At 44.7% G+C, this 17,170-nt stretch overlaps 1 protein-coding gene across 1 annotated transcript in view; it reads right to left on the bottom strand.

Moving 5' to 3' along the window:
* The window catches only part of ARIH1 (ariadne RBR E3 ubiquitin protein ligase 1), a 49,284-nt gene that overhangs the window by 22,699 nt on the left and 9,415 nt on the right, over nt 1–17,170 (bottom strand). Inside the window, exon 2 of the mRNA XM_065733670.1 lies at nt 7,974–8,041. Within this exon, the coding sequence (XP_065589742.1) occupies nt 7,974–8,041 (68 nt within the window). The remainder of the gene's footprint in view (nt 1–7,973; nt 8,042–17,170) is intronic.

Here is a 17,170-nt window from a genome sequence, read left to right on the forward strand (position 1 = left end):
GATTACTTATATCCAGACAACTTTAGCAAGTGAATTCAGCACAGTTCTGTTATGCACCTGTTTACTGAAGTCACAGATAAATATTAACTCCACAAAATGCTTCCAGCATTCAAATTTTTCTTTATATGTAGCACAGGACGTCTTCCGTTTGAAAAGAGCAGGCAAACAGTTAGGTGTGATGTTTGCAAAGAAAACAGTTTTCAAGACAAATCCCATGATGCAACCTTAATGCTGGCATCTGCGGTTGGCTCAACACTTAAGGAAATACCAGGAATATTTGTAATGGTGGGCTGTTTTTAAGGACATCTCCACACCAGGATCTTGGCTTGACCGCTGTCATAAGGCAGATCTCCTCTTAAAAATCTGGAAAAGCTTCTGAGAAATGACACCAACAGCTGTTTTTTTTCACCTGGAACTCCCTTCCCCCTCCAAATACCAACAGCAGCCAACTCTGACTACTCATCTCCTTCCTGTCCTTCCAGTAGTTTCTCAAGAACAGAGAGGAGCACACCATTTCACTGGGCTCAAGCCTAGAAGTAAAGCTAACTCAAGTGAGATGCATAAATCCTGTACCCAATTTAAACATTTCCAAAGCACTGATGCACTGCTAAACATGGAGGTGCTTACACTTTGGTACTTGATCCATACCCCGTATTAAAGTGTTTCCAACTCAGAATCACCTGGTCTCTCCTACACTTGAAAGAAAATGAGGCAGCTGAGAAACTCAGCACAGCCACACAAAGAACAAACCACATATCAAGATTAAAAAAGCCTTAGTTTTGCCCTCAGAACTGCTACACTACTAATTTGTAAGGCATTCACTCTCCTCTTTGAAATAGTGTAAACCATGCCAATGTTGAAGGGAAATGGGGTGCTGGGACCTCCTCCTCACACAAGCTGTTTTCATGTAATGCGTTTGCTTTCTTCAGTGTGCCAGGATGCTCTGAGCAAGTCATTTCCGCACCTATTTGTCTCTGACTGTCATCACGCAGTAAGAAAATGTGAACTCCATAAAATGCCTGAGAAAATGTGGGGTCCCCTGAGCACACACAACTGAACAGAGAACTCCAGAGTAAAGTCCAACAGTTCACCAACCTCTCCACCACTCCTTGTGTCAACACACTCAACACCTACTCACAGATTATTCCAGCTCCTTCCATAGCTAAGAATGACTCAGTATCAACTACCACATCTTTCTCCACCTGTTCAAGTGTCAGCACAGACCATACATCTGAGCAGGTCTCCTTTGCCCTGTGTTCCTTGAGGAGGCAATCTTATAGTTGGTAGCTGTGGCAGCCTCACCAGCACTGCAATCTGCTATTCATGTAATGCTACTCCTCTGCTCGACTGTCCCAGCAGAGCCTCTCAGCTGCTTTCCATCTCCATTCACCCTTCTTAAATCAAAGATGATAAAACAAAAGCAGCCCTGACAAGATTTCACTGCAAGCTCATACAGTTTCACCAGTGTTTCTCCTGCAGACATCCACTAAATGCATCCCAAGGGAAGGCTACCTTCCTCAAGAGCTCCTTGCTAGCAGCTATGTTTTCCATCTACTAGAAAAGCTATAGTCTTCTCCATCTCTGTTGATGAGACCTGTTGTGACTCTTGGTTACAACTTCCATTTTTAGGACCCTAGGACTCCCTCAGCTGTCTGTTTTTCACCTACATGACATCTGGATTTTCCTCAGAACTGAATGCCACCAAACAGATTTGTGACAAGACACTTAACAGACATCCATCCTCAATTAACCAGGCACTTAATCAGGTTCTATCTAGTCTGCTACTCCCCTCTTGAGCAAAGTTTTTCTGCACAGATGCTAAGTCCCGTGTCTATAACATGCCCTCCTATTTGATTTCATCCATGACATCATCTCCACTGTGAAACCTCAGAGAAAGAGCCTTCAGATTCCCATCTCTCCTCTCTGAAAGCCCCACAGTTACCCCAACCCACCTCCCACCACTTCTCTCCCACTCACCTGGATGCCCTGACTGCTGCTTGTCCTGCACACAGTCATCTCCTTTTTTACCACACAGATTCATATGGGTCACACAGCAACTATCATTTTGGAATGGAAACTGGAAGATTTGCTTTGTGCCTTATTCCTCACTGCAGAGTGTTTCTCCACCCCAAAGTCTCATTCTCTTGACTGTTCTGACACCATCCCTACAGCTCTGGCTATTAAAGGGCTGCTGCTTCATAGCTCAATCCTCCTTTTCAGCCTGAAGGAAGAGCACAGCACTTCTACCATCCTTCTGACATTACTATTCATTCACACAGGCACAGCAATTAAATCTCATGCTCGTCTTCTCTTCACACCAAAGAAATCCAGTAATTCTAGCACTAATGGCATTCAAGAACTATTAAGGCCTATTCAACATTAGATTTTTCTCAACAGAACTGACTGATAAACTAATACAATCAGCTACCGAAGTTCATTTATTTCATTATGGATATAATTGCTTTCTCTGCTGTTTTGCACTGAACAGTCACACAAGTGAAAATACTTTTGAAGTTCTATAATTTCTTGCTTACCAAAACCAAGACACTGCTGCTAGAAATTGCCTAAGGACAGTTTTCTAGACGTAATCAAATTCTATCCAAGGGAATATTTAACGTGAAAATCCTCTCCACTCTCAATAAATAAATAAATAAATAAAGCTTCTGGTACACACTTCATGCTATTTATTAGTGAAAGGGCATTTTTAAATGTCACAGAATCAGCACAGTCACAGTAAAAGATACCTTCATGTCAAATACCTGACCATTAACAGTATTTCATTTTTTATTCAGCAGGATTTGAGCAGGTTAAAAAGCCTTAAGCACCTGCATGCCCCAAGGAAAGGAGACAGGCAGACCTATAGACAGGGCCACAAAATAAAGAAGGAGAGGCAGCCGAGCCACCAAGATGACATCAGCACGAAGACACAGCTACACAGAGAAGCACCTGTGTTGGACTTCAGCATAAGTTCATAAGTTCATAAGGTTGGAAAGGACCTATAAGATCATCTAGTCCAACCATCCTCCTATCACTATCTCTACCCAACTACTAAATTAAGTCCTTAAGCACCTCATCTAAACGCTTCTTGAACAGCGCTAGGGATGGTGCCTCAACCACCTCCCTAGGCAGGCCATTCCAGTGCCTGACCACTCTTTCAGAAAAGAAATGCTTCCTGAGGTCTAATCTAAATCTTCCCTGGCGCAACTTGTGGCCATTACCTCTCGTCCTGTCATTACTTATCAGGGAGAAGAGGCCTACCCCCTCCTCACCACAACCCCCCTTCAGGAAGTGGTAGAGTGCTATAAGGTCTCCTCTGAGCCTCCTCTTCTCCAGACTAAACAATCCCAGCTCCCTCAGCCGCTCCTCATAAGACTTGTGCTCCAGGCCCCTCACCAGTTTTGTTGCCCTTCTCTGAACACGCTCCAGGGCCTCAATGTCCTTCTTGTAGTGAGGGGCCCAAAACTGAACACAGTACTCGAGGTGCGGCCGCACCAGAGCTGAGTACAGGGGGATGATCACCTCCCTGCTCCTGCTGGCTACACTATTTCTAATACAGGCCAGGATGCTGTTGGCCTTCTTAGCCACCTGTGCACACTGCCGGCTCATGTTGAGCCGAGCATCAACCAACACCCCCAGGTCCTTTTCCTCTCTACATTCTTCAAGCCATTCTGCCCCAAGCCTATAGCATTGCATGGGGTTATTGTGGCCAAAGTGCAGGACCCGGCACTTGGTCTTATTGAACCTCATCCCATTTTGCTCAGCCCAGCTGTTCAGCCTATCCAAATCCCTCTGAAGGGCCTCCCTACCCTCAGGCAGTTTGACACATCCTCCCAGCTTTGTGTCATCTGCAAACTTACTGAGGGTACACTCAATTCCCTCATCTAGGTCATCAATAAAGATATTAAACAAGATGGGCCCCAAAACTGACCCTTGGGGGACACCACTCGTTACAGGACGCCAGCTGGACTTAACTCCATTAACCACTACCCTCTGGGCACGGCCCTCCAGCCAGTTCTCCACCCAGAGAAGAGTGAACCTGTCCACACCACGGGCTGCCAGTTTCCTTAGGAGAATACTGTGGGAGACCGTGTCAAAGGCCTTGCTGAAGTCCAGGTAGACTACATCAACAGCCTTTCCCTCATCTACCTGTCTGGTCACCCAGTCATAGAAGGAGATGAGGTTGGACAAGCACGACCTGCCCCTGGTGAACCCGTGCTGGCTGGGTCTGATCCCTTTATTGCCATGCACGTGTCGTGTGATCTCCCTCAATATCATCTGTTCCATAACTTTCCCTGATACCGAGGTCAGGCTGACAGGCCTGTAGTTCCCCGGGTCTTCCTTACGGCCTTTCTTGAAGATGGGAGTCACATCGGCAAGCCTCCAATCTTGTGGGACCTCTCCAGATAACCAGGAATGCTGATAGATGGCAGAAAGTGGCTCGGCAATCACCTCTGCTAGCTCCCTCAGCACCCTTGGGTGGATCCCATCTGGCCCCATGGACTTGTGGCAGTTCAGATGGAGGAGAAGATCTCTGACCATCTCTGCTTGAATCACAGGGGGTGCATTATGCACCCCGTCCCGGACTTCCAGGTCAGGGCAAGTACCATGTGGACAACTGTCCTGTCTATTAAAGACAGATGTGAAGAAGGCATTGAGAACCTCAGCCTTTTCCTTATCATCTGTGGTTATATTGCCTGCCTCGTTGAGTAAAGGAGGGAAATTTTCCTTAGTTTTTCTCCTGCTGTTAATATATTTGTAAAAGGGTTTCCTGTTCTCCTTTACAGCAGTAGCCAGCCTAATTTCAAGCTGGGCTTTAGCATTTCTAATTTTCTGCCTGCAGATCTTGGCCAGTTCTCTGTAGTCACCCCAAGTAGCCTGACCCATCTTCCAGAGGACATAGACTCTCCTTTTCTCTCGGAGTCTCAACAAAAGATCCCGGTTCATCCACACTGGTCTTTTGCTCCTCCGGCTTGACTTACAGGACTCCGGGACTGCCTGCTCCTGTGCCTTTAAGATTTCCATCTTGAAGAGCATCCAGGCTTCCTGGACCCCTTTACCCTTCAGGAGCAAGTCCCAAGGGACCCTTGCAACAAGTGTCCTGAACAGGTCAAAGTCTGCCCTCCGGAAGTCCAAGGTAATAGTTTTGCTAGTCACCCTCTTGACGGCACCCAGAATAGCAAACTCAATCTGTACCTCCAGCAACTATGTTAGGCTTTGGCTATATGCTAAATTAGCTCTCTTTAAAACAGTTGAACATCTCTATTCCCCAAGACATGCATAGCACATCACAAACCGGAGTATCTCCTCCACTGCCCACTTCTATCCTTCAGATCATCCCACTCCAAAACACCAATCTGACTTTAAGACCCAGTCAAATAATTAGTACTTCATTGGCAGATAAGGCAGTTTCAGTTGTGGCTCTTACTTCACTGCAAGTGGAAAAAATACCTGTAACACACCTGCTCTTTTAGTAACTCCATGCAATTACTTCATGACAAAGCTGTCACAGATAACAGTAACCTGCTTATTAAAAACTGCATGCAAGAAATCAACTAAGCAATGCAGAGGTTTTCATGCTTTAAAGTATGGAAATGTTCATCTCACAAGCCCTAGTAACTAGCACTCAGCACTTACCAAAAAAGAAGCCACTTAGTTTATCTGCTCTGCTACAGGCGAAGACTGATACAGCTGCCTGCCAGGTCCTGCTGATTCATGATGAACTAGGGCTAAAGATATGCTGGCTAGCTCTCTCTACACACTATTAAGCAACCCAGCACAAGCTCAGGCTTGGTGTGCCATCAAATACCAGAAAATGCCCCCAACCATTATATCTGAGCAAGCAGTAAACCCATCCAAACAGCAGGCAACAACAGGAACTTCCCAGGAAGCCTTCCTAATGGTTATTAGGAGTGAAAGAGGCCAAATTTATACAAGCTCAAGTGCTTAAAGTAAGAGATGCAATCTGTAGCTAGCTCATGGCTTCACTTCCAGCCCCATCACTATTTCATACTGACTGTTTTGCTTCCTAGCTGTCCAAGTGATCGCCTGCCTCCTACCCTAATACCGCAGCAATTACAACATCATCTTCCCCCCTCTACCAAGAGCCAGCTGTCAGCATCCTGCTCTTGGCTGAACATGGTGAGTGTCAGCAGAGGGCTGCCATGGCCTTGGTGACAGCTATCTGATGAAGCAGTGACAGAAAGCAGCAACAGCTACTTGAGAGAAAACTTTGTTGTGTTTTTCTAATCGAGTAGGAGCACTGGAACTATGGCTAACATGAAACAGTTCTGCATAAGTGAAGGCAACATACTACAGTTCTCACAGTGGTAATCCTATAGAATTAAGATGGGTATTTTAATGAATGTGTACAGGGAGTAAACACCTGTGGACTTCGTAAATAGTTACACGTGCTTAATATGCTTTGCCTGCAACTTGTAAAAGCCTTCTTTTAACAGTATCATCTCCCATTGAAGTGTCTGACAACCCCTTCAAAAAAAAAATCTACAGGCCAAGTTGGTTTTGCTTCCAAATCAATGGCAGGCTTAACAAAGCAAACTTCCAGTGGGAAGAGCAAAAAAATCTCTCGAATAAAAGAGTGACTGTTTGGTACACTTATGGGGGGGTAATCTAAGTGAGATAGAGATAGCCACAGACAGTAAACTTTAGCCCAACCAAGGGAACCACTACAAGAACCTTAAAGACAAGGAATTAAGAGAAAGAAGTTACACAGAAAGAACTAAATCTGATTTTTTAATAGTTGGAGTAAATTTAAATAGCATCAAAGAGACTATGCTCAGCCATAACACAAGGCTTTCGTATAGCTCCAAGCACTGCCTAATAAAGGTCATCAATCTAACAAGAAGACTGAAAAGCTTAAAAAAACCCAACCAACCATATTCAGTTCAGAAAAAAAATCTAAGCCAAACAAAACATAAGACATACCCCAGCACCAGCACTAACTGGAGAGACCATTCATCATGACAGAAAACATTTCAGGTCCAAAACCACCCACAAGCAGACTGCTGCAGACCTGTTGCTCTTCTAGTTGTTACCAACTAGCAATACTACAACTCTGATTGCACAGCCATACAGACTGCAAGCATCTTGCCTTCTCCTACCCTGACAACTGTGTAAAGCAAATGGTAATAAAGAAATCCTACAGAGTCTTCTCCTCACTCTAACACTTGGTACAAAGAACACCCACAAGTCACTGCGCAGCCTCCACTGCTCCTTCTGGTCCAGCCTAATACTTCCCACAGCCCCTACAAGTAAACAGACTTCTCTAGCTTCCTTAAGATCTTTTCAACTGCAACAACTGTGTAACAAAATGAAAACTAAAGGTGCATTACCACCACAGCTGGGTTCAACCCAGCAAACTAGAAAGTACTTCTACCAGCAACACTCTACAAGCTAGGCAGAAGAGATAGAGATAAGAAGTGGCCATGAACTGCTCTGCTCAGAGAGAGACAGCATTCCAACCATTATTTATACACACCATGCAAAGAAAACTAGTGCTGCAAAGGTGAAGACAAAGGCAGATGCACTTCACCTGCACCTTTCATCAGACAAGATAAATTTGGTCTTGGCAAGGCTAAAGAATAAACAGGTCAGGAACATGCATGCTAGGATGACACACAAAAAGTAACCAAATTCAAACCCTAAACAGTTGCAAGATAACAGGAACCTGTTCCTGCTTGCTTTAGACTAAAGTGCAAAAATCCAGTAGCTGCAGGTAATCAAATCAAGGTATGCCTTCCTCCAAGGGGCAGCTAACTCCCAAAACTTCTCTGAATCCTAACAGGCATTACTAGCATTTAAGCCAGGAGTTACCCAGCCTTTAACAGATACTAAAGGAAGAAACACTTAGTGCTCATACAAGAGGCCCTTCTGCCACACACTGAGCAACTCACCTGTATAAACCTCATGCCTGCAAAACATTTATTACAGGATTAACGTGCAATGTAGCTGCTTACCTCTCCATCAGCTTCTCTTTATCCCAGTTGAAATGGCTAAGCAGTATTCGAGTGATAGTCGCTGGATTCTAAAAGGAAAGAGAAAATGGAATAACTTCTGTAAGTTAAAATGATATTCTGAAAATCCCAAGCAAAGTTTTAAATAAGTTTTAAATAAGGATGTCAGTGTGTCTGAAAACATACTGCCTGCACAAATTATGTTAGCATATACTGGAAAACAGACAGAAAAGACCCAGCATCTCAATGTCCCACGTGCTTACATAGCATAAACCCAGGATGCTGCTACAATGCAGAAAGGAACAACTGCTCTGGAAATAAATTCTATTTGCCCTTCTACAAGTTTTTCCTCCAGTTTCATCTCTCTCTTCCAGACAAGGGTTTGGCCATACGAGACAAGAAACCCAACAGAAGCCATTTGTTACACCCTGGAACTGTATTTTAATTCCCTAAATACAAGCCACCCCAGCTCATTTTGAGGGCCGTTCACACACAGCACCGGCAGCAGCAAGCACCCCAGAAGCGGGTGTGCGTCCTCTGCCATCTGACACCAGAATGGAAGTTTGCCTTGGGGCAGATTTTCAACGGATGCACTGAGGCTGCTGAAAAGTAGGACACGAAACAGCAATGTAATTTCAGAACCTGCAGGCTATAGCTACAACTTCAAGCTGCCAGAAGCCAGCCCTGCCAGCCCCAGCAGCAGTCCCACCCTCAGCTACATGCCTGCACACCCTGCACTTGCCATCCTACAGGAGTGCAGCTTTTTTTTTCTTTTTTGCACCACAACACTGCAATTTACCACTGAAAACTGATTTTTTTCCCTTAATCAGTCCCCCTATCTTTTTTATTGTCTTACCACACAGATAGCTGCAGCAGCACAAGGGACAGGGCAGGAATAAGAAGCTAGGGACAAGCAGGACAGCATCTTCAAACAGCAACACCAATATTCACTGAAACAGGGCCTCACAGTTAAGATGCCAGGACAAAGAAATAGCCTTGCAGTTTTTGCTATTAAAAAAAAAATCACACTCATTTCCCTCTTGACCACATTCATACACTCATCAATACCAGTACAGTTTGTTTAAGGCCATATTAAGAGAATCTTCCTGCCTATAAAATATACGTGAAGCAAAGCAAGCTTTAGAAACTCATAATAGCTTCTTAAACAAGCACACTACCTAGAGATAAGTAATCAAAGGTGAAAACTCAGTTTCCAGCAAGCAAGCTGATCTGGAAGTGATCTTGGTTTGAACACCAGCTTCCAGAGCCAGCACAACTCATGCTCTGAGGAACACTGCATTTCCCCAGGACAGGTCTTGCCTCAAAGCAGCAGATCTGCTCAATGTACCAAGTGTATTTATTGGCGTGTACATCTGAACACACCGGTAAGTCACTTGATTATTCAAGTCCCTCACCCACACCACACTCTATAGCTGCAAGTGAGGACTACCTACTAATTGCTTAGCAGGCTATGGGGTGACAGATGCAGTGTTTGAATTTTCTCTTCCAAAGAAGTAAGCCAGACAGGTTTTCCCTATTCTGAAGGGTAAGTTACACTATTAGCGAGGAAATAAATTGGTTAGCAGTGAATATCAAGCATCGCAAGGCAAATCCAACACAAATAAATAGCTCTCATTGGCTTGTTTGGCTTCAGCTTCACATAGCTGCAGCACAATTTGTTCAATATGTTAACTGAATAAAAAAAGGAAACAGCAGCACAAGTTCCTACCAGAAATAGCTGCTTGGCCCATCCACAATCTGAAATTTAAAACTTCACTAGGTGTTTCACTGACACAGAGGACTAACACTGCTCTGCCCTTGTTACATTGCACACAGGAATGTAATCCGTGCCTGCGTCACACAGGGAGGACCCAAGGAGAAGAGGAAGGCGGGGATGGGAGGCTTGTTTTGCATAATACAAGTCCCAGATAAATGCAAAAGGCTCTGGCATGAGGGATTGGCCTAATTTACGGCCAGGCACACCTGAGAGATGCCAGTAACAGCTGCTCAGCATTAACTACCTGCACATACATCCCTCTCACAGTTATTTGGGAGCATCTCCGGACCCAGTAAATCCCAGCAGCCGCCCCAATGAGAGTCACAGAGCAGCCATATCTCTTAACTGGGTCTTAAGACACACCCATGGGTAAAACACCAAAATAATTGGAGTTCCAACCTCCGCTTTGATACCAGCTCTGCTACAGCTCCGCAGCAGCACCACTGTGTGAGACATCAGCAGTCACTTGGGACACCTGCAAGGGTTACCAAAGCACTCCAGGGACGCTGCTGACAGTGTCTCCCTTCCCATCCTGATGCCGGATGGGCTCCCCACCTGCACACAGCGTTACGCCCGGGCTGCCGCCCCGCGGGGATTAGCCACAAGCAGGGCCCAGCACCACTCAGACAGGATTACTGCTGCACTGGGAGAAGCCTGCTCTTAACAAAGGGCATTTTCTGTTTGACGAGAAATAAAATAACGACTGAGTGAAGCAGCCAGAAGCAGATGGAAAACTAGGGAAAAACTAACGCATTCAGACGCGGTCTGATGAAAGCTGAAATAGATCTCATTTACAGCAGCACCGCGTCAAGCCGAGGACGACTGGCTGGAGCTCAGGGCAGTGAGCCTGCTGATACCCCAATAGAAATAGGAGCTGAGGAGTGCAGCCATTTTGTTGAAATTCTCCAGGCACCCAATGAGACACACTGTCACAACATCCAGCAACTGCAACACCGAGCTTTGCCCAGCCAGACACAGGCAGGCTGCAGCAGAGGGGTTTTGTTTAGGTTCACAGAGCAGCCAGGTCCGGGTCCGCTTCAGATTCCACTTCCCTGCTCCTTGGGGAGGTATTAACAGTTACCATTTGTATCCTAACTGTGATACTTGGACATGCTGGTGAGCACAGGATACAGAGGGAAGCTACAAAAGTTCGGAAGACACATCTGGACTCCTCCCAAGAAGCATCGCAAATCAAAATAAAACTTCTTGATTTAAGGGATTTCAGGAATTGGGTCACAAGTTCAATTTTTTCAGCTACCTAAATAAAGCTACCTTTGAGTTCAATTTTTTACAGCTACCTTTGAGTTCAATTTTTTCAGCTACCTAAATAAAGGTACAAAGGGAAAGGAGTGCTTCCGTCCATCCAGGAGCCTAAGTGAATTACACATCAAAGACTATGAGGACATCGGCTTAAATGCAAACTTCCAAGCAGAGTCATTTGCTCAACGACAGTTTCCAGTGCTCAATCCATTCATGTCTGCATCTGTCACGACAAGCTGCAGTTAATTCTAGCAGCTTTTTCCAGACAACAGCATCTTTCAGACTTCAGCTTCGCAGCACGTGCTGGGAGTAAGCTGCTGCTCCAACTAGAGCGCTCACTCCAGATAAAAGCCATTCATCTCAAGCTCCATTCTCCAGCAGAAGACTTTCCCACCTCCTTCACACTTGGTACCGATACATTTGTTTTGTTTCTTTCTATTTCATGGCTTTGCTTTTTAATTACAGCAAGAGTTTTCACCCTAGCTGCAGGACCTACTTCCTAGCAGCAGCAGTTAGCTAAGACTTGCTCCATCGATATGAACTTAACACTGCTTTCAGTTTGGTTTTCTACAAAACTGCTGCAGCACTCACAAAGGAAAGCACCTGGTTTCAGAGTAAGTGCTTGAGTGCAAACATGCAGACTTTTGCTTGCTAGTGACACATCGCACACGCTGGTGGAAAAGCAAAGGGATGCCAATGAAAAAAGAGGTCAGAATTCTACCTATGTGAAACAATCAGGCAGACACTCACTTGGTGTCATGCCACCACTGTAAATATTTCATTGGTGAAAAACACAGTGCTTGGCAGCCCAGGAGCAGAGTGGAAACTGCAGCTGCACTCTGAGCACGTGCAGGATTGAACGGCATCTCCAGAACTTCCCACCACCATGTGCAATGTGCCACAGAAGGGAAAAATAACTGAAAGAACCATCATGCCACGTTTGATGTCCACAGGTAGACTAGGAGCAGCTTCACCACAAGAAGCTTTGGAAGATGTCCTGTCAGTTTGAGACATCTGGCTTGCCTGTGTCATCTCCACTGCTCTCAGGATGACTCCGGGTTGCAAGGGATGGCTCAGCAACAGACAACATTCATCTGCACCAAAAGCCACCACCGACCAGGAGCCAAACACCCCAACAATCACTCATTTACTGCCAACCCTGCCAGGCTTACACTGCCACTGCTCTCTGAAGACCAACAGATCATTCTGAACCTGCAGCACAGTACAACCAACAAGACATGCCAGGCACTGCACGGCTGCCTCCTTGGTCAGCCAGTAGCAAAGTTAGCACTGAAAGCACTAAATTCTGCAAGAACTAGTTCACCCACTCTGTTCTAACACCACTGCTCCTCACTTCACATCTCCCAGCCCCATACAGGTAACCTTTGGGCTCTGTATGTTTATCCCTTTGTGTTTTAGGCAAGCATTTAGCCAACACTGTGTTACAGTAACACTGTCACTGCAAGGTTTGCATTGTTTTACAAGTGTGCTGGGAGACCTTTGCTTGGGAAGATCCATTCACCTTTATTCTTCCACCAGACAATTGCAGGAAATGTCACAAACAGAAACCCACTTGTAGCAGCTTAATAAAATTCCCAGGAACCAAACACAAAAGGTGAGATCTAAGCATGGAGCACTTCCAGAAGTTGATCTCTTGAAGGGTTTGTCTTCAGGCTCACTAGTTTTTATGAACACCAAGTGCTCCGAGAAGCTGCTAGAAAACTTTTGTGTAACCTAATATAGCTTGGCTCAGTTACAGACTGTGAGAGTGCTCTGTGAGAAGATGAGGACAGCAGCAGGATGCATCAGTCCACCACTGCTCATCCATTCTCTCTTCTGCCACACCTGAGGCCTAGGAGAAATCTGCATCATGGTGCACTTCTGCCATCAGCCATGTCAGTTCACAGGCCGGTACAACAAACACACATGGACCTCCTCTGAAGTCTGCCAGGAACCACAATAAGAAAAGAAACCAGCACTAGTCACTTTACATTTCACTAAGAATACAATTGTTGCATCCTACAATCGCACTGTAGCCACGCAAAGATAGTTTCTAGCTTAGAATCACACAAGTTTACCATTCTCCTGCATTTACAACCAAGTCAGCACAAAGCCAGGCTTGCCTATCACTGCTGTCCACTGCATATCCGACACATCCATCAGCCTCATCCCCTTGGCTTCCAACATCTTACTTCATCTCATTAATTGCCCTTCTCACATCATCTCTAATTCTGAAAATTAAGTTCAGCCAAATTACTGAATTAGTACCATTATGTGATGGCACCAAGCTGCAGTTTGATGTGAAGATCTCCGTTTGTAGTAACTGATCTGCACTTCGCTGATTGTTTCTAGCTGATGAACATTTGCTATTCTAGCAGAGGAAGATAATAAAAAGCAACTTTGGAGAAAACTCTATTACTTGACTTAATTGGTCCAAGAGAGAAAAACGAAGCAGTGAGCTGCTCCACATTTTCCCAGAGCTTTTTGGAAAGTTTTCAGGTTAATGATTAAAAGCCACAACAAAAATCCATTGTCTAATAAGGCTTTTAAATCTGAGGAAAAAAAAATCCTAAAGCAACAACTCCAGGATGAATTAGCAAATTTGGAAATGCTGAAGCTGATTTCACACTGTGATACTCCTAAATAACAGTACATTGCACGGACTCACTATGCTTCAAGCATTCTCTAACAGCTGCAGAAGCTCTACCAGCAGCCCAACAAACATACAACTATGTGCTAGGAAAGGTGGTATTGAAGGCTTCAATTATGTGGGAAATCTATGTTTTGAAAGAGATATTAATCCCTAATTGACACATTTCAGTTGAAGGACATTTTGGCTTTCATTTCCTTTTGCTGCATCTTTTAGGAAAGACCGTTCACAGGACAAAGACCTCAGGCTGAGACACTTTGAACCTGGACATGTCATGCCCCTGTACATTACCTGAGGACTCCGAACACATGCACTTTCACAAACAACACCCCACTTCCAATTCATTCAGATCACAAGAGTGCTGGAGTTTCGCTGCCCCCAAAGGCAGTGTCACACCAAGTACTTTGCTCCTCCTGGTGATTCTCATCACAAGAAATCCCAGTGTGTCACAGCTACAGTTTTCCAAGTTGCTGCTGAGTGACTACAGCTGACACACCAACAGAACCAAAGTGGGAGCACATGGGTGCTGGGTATGCTGCAAAATAGGGCAATTCAGCCCATTGCCTCCCACTCACATATTCGCAAAGACTTGCCTTAAGAGTAGGAGAAGGTGTTGGTATCATTTCTTTATACATCACTCAGTTTACTATTTCAGTGGCTCCTTAAGATCTTCTACAGAAGAAAACGGTGTACAATCCAGTGACTATGCTGTACACAAGCAACCCTGAAGTCAAGGAACCCATGGGTTCATCACCTCCCATTTCCTCCTGACATTATACACAACAGCTCCTTCAGACTACCAGAGTTACTGGACTGTTCACCTCCAAGCACCGCAAATGGATCCAACTGTACTGCACCAGACAGAAGAAAGCTGTTGGTTTTCTGTAGATCATAAGCATCCCCAACAGCAAAAAAAAAAAAAACGTACCATTTGCACCATTTGATATGCTCAGTCTCAAGGCAGCCTCAAAGAGGCACACGGTTATGGCTTTATTTCTTGTCTCAAAGCTGTATGACAATTCACTGACGTGGGGCTCAAAAGGGAACACATGGTGTTGGTTCAAAAGGAACGGAAAAACACTTTTTTGGCACAGAAAGAAACAATGACCATGAATGACCGTGGGAATGAGCCACGGTAAAGGGGCTTTCTGGTTTACTTAGACCCAGACTAGTCCCATGACCAGGATCACACCAAGACCAGACAGCTGAATTGGTTCAATTAGGACTTGCTGCCAACAAGCTTCTGTTAGTGATATCAGCCAGCTGAGCACCGCATGCTAGCACACCCAAGTTGGGTTTTCCCCATGTTAAGAGGGTTTTCCAGATCTCCTTGTCTCAAAGGCCTTCAAATCAAAGCATATCAACATTATGACCTGATGCAAGTTACAGCACTGTTCTCATGCATCATCCCATGAGCAACTTCAGCACTCATCCTAGAACACTCCATTCAGAAAGCCCATTTCTCATCTAGAAGATGAATACAAGCTTGGCTAGAACAGCCGCTGGGTAACACAACTTCCTTTCTGCTGCTTAAGCACCTGGCCAAGCTGTTCCAGCACTGAATGGGCAGTAAAAAGCCTTAGGAGGATGCTGCAAGCAGATCTGGGAAGGTATCAGAAACTGCACTTCCCCTGGGGAAGGCATCAGTGCCACACAAGCTGTACAATCGTGCAGAAAGGGTACAAAAATCTGCTTCCCTGAGGGTAGTTATTTGAAACAAGAATATTCCACGTGTTCTTCACAAACAGACCAAACCAACATTCATTCACAAAGATCTGCTACTGCACATTAAAAATCTACATGCTGTAACTGAGTTGTATCCCACAGAAAAATGCCTGTTACGCTTAAAAAAAAAATTATCTGCACTAAAGTTATTCCTGAAGGAGTATCCCATAGTACATCATGATGTCAAAACACTAGGCTGTTTTTGAAAAGAAAAGATTATGTATTAGAGAAATAATATCACTGCATACTTCAAATAGGAAGAAGTCAGGCAAACATCTAGGATGAGGACATTCCTGATGCCTACTGCACTAGCACACAAACTGGAAAGGGTGAGTTCCTGACAACTTGTATTCTTTTTCCTGCCTAGTGACAATTTCCATAGATCTGCCTGTAGGATCCAATGTATGCTAAAACAATAATAACTAATTGATTTTCTGGATTAAGCATGCCAGTTCCCTGGAAAAGCCTCTTGCCTGTCAGACTGCTCCTTTGCTGGTCTCACCAGATCTCCCAGGTGATGACTAAAGAGCAACTTGTCTTCAGATGGCACACAAGCAGTCGATCACAACCCATGGGTATTCAGCCTAAACATGTCTCCCAACACCAGATAAGACTCAAATGGTCAGATAATTTGTCTCCCATCTGCTTTTGTTACTGGGCACTAGGAGAGCACCTATACCATCAGGGCACAGACAGATGAGATATTTCCCACAACCCAATTGCAGGTACCTCGAGTTCACCGCCACCACAACTCCTCAAAAACCAACATTTCCCTGACAAGCCACAGTGTCCATGCACAGACCTTCACCACATGGTGGACACAGACGTGTGCTTGCTTACCCTGTGTTTTGGTCTTCTAAGAAATCAGAAGAAAAGTGAAGTCTAACTCCTGTAGCCAAAGTCAGAGCTCCTGGACTCACCAGGACTCGTGAGATGAAGTCCTGGGCAAAAACCTTCCAATAAATAACATGTATATATAGGCTGTGTCCTCCATCTGGACTTCCACTTCAGAACATTATAATTAACGTTTTCCAACAAAGAATGTACACAGGAAGTAGAAAATGGTAAGCCAAAGTAACTTCTTCGATGAGCACACAAGTAGCACTCACACAAATCAATTAAGTTAAAAATCAACCCGGAAAGCTAAACAAGAGCTAACCCAATTTAAAAACAAAAAAACCTCTCACTACAGAGATCAGGTTTTCTCTAGTACGTGTGGATGCACAGTCACCAGGGCTTGCAACCGTTAACCCCTCCAGAGACACACGAGGGACGAGGAACACCAACTTAGCAGAAGAACATTTCGCCAGTGGCATTTTATAAGAGAATTTAAGGGAGCAGAAATCCTTCATATTACCTTTCCTCTCCAGGCTCAGGCTTGGTGAGGATCCAAATGTAACATCTCTCTCTTCTCTAGCCCTTACTGCTTCAGATTCCATCCCTTTCTAATGCAGCACACATTTAACAAGCTGTTCACTCTCTAGCATGCTTGGACAGAGGAAATTTCCCCCACTCACCAAAGCAGCAACACACATACAATGCTTTTGGAAAAAAAAAAACCATCTTGCTTGGGCCGACTGGATTTCCCCATCACTGCATAAAGGCCCTGGGCTCCTTTACACACTGGCTACTGGTCACATGTTGTCTAGCACACAAATGACATTACCTGGAGAAACAGGAAGCAAGTCTAGCCTGGCAATGCCCATGCCATAACCTATAAAAACAAACAAAATTAGTGATCTTAAAACTTTGAAACTAGACAGACCCACAAAATGGTCATGGATATCT

This window comes from Cyrtonyx montezumae, unplaced genomic scaffold (genome assembly GCF_038088225.1).
Source record: "Cyrtonyx montezumae isolate F1298 unplaced genomic scaffold, pur_monq_1.0 scaffold_17, whole genome shotgun sequence".
NCBI lineage: Eukaryota > Metazoa > Chordata > Aves > Galliformes > Odontophoridae > Cyrtonyx > Cyrtonyx montezumae.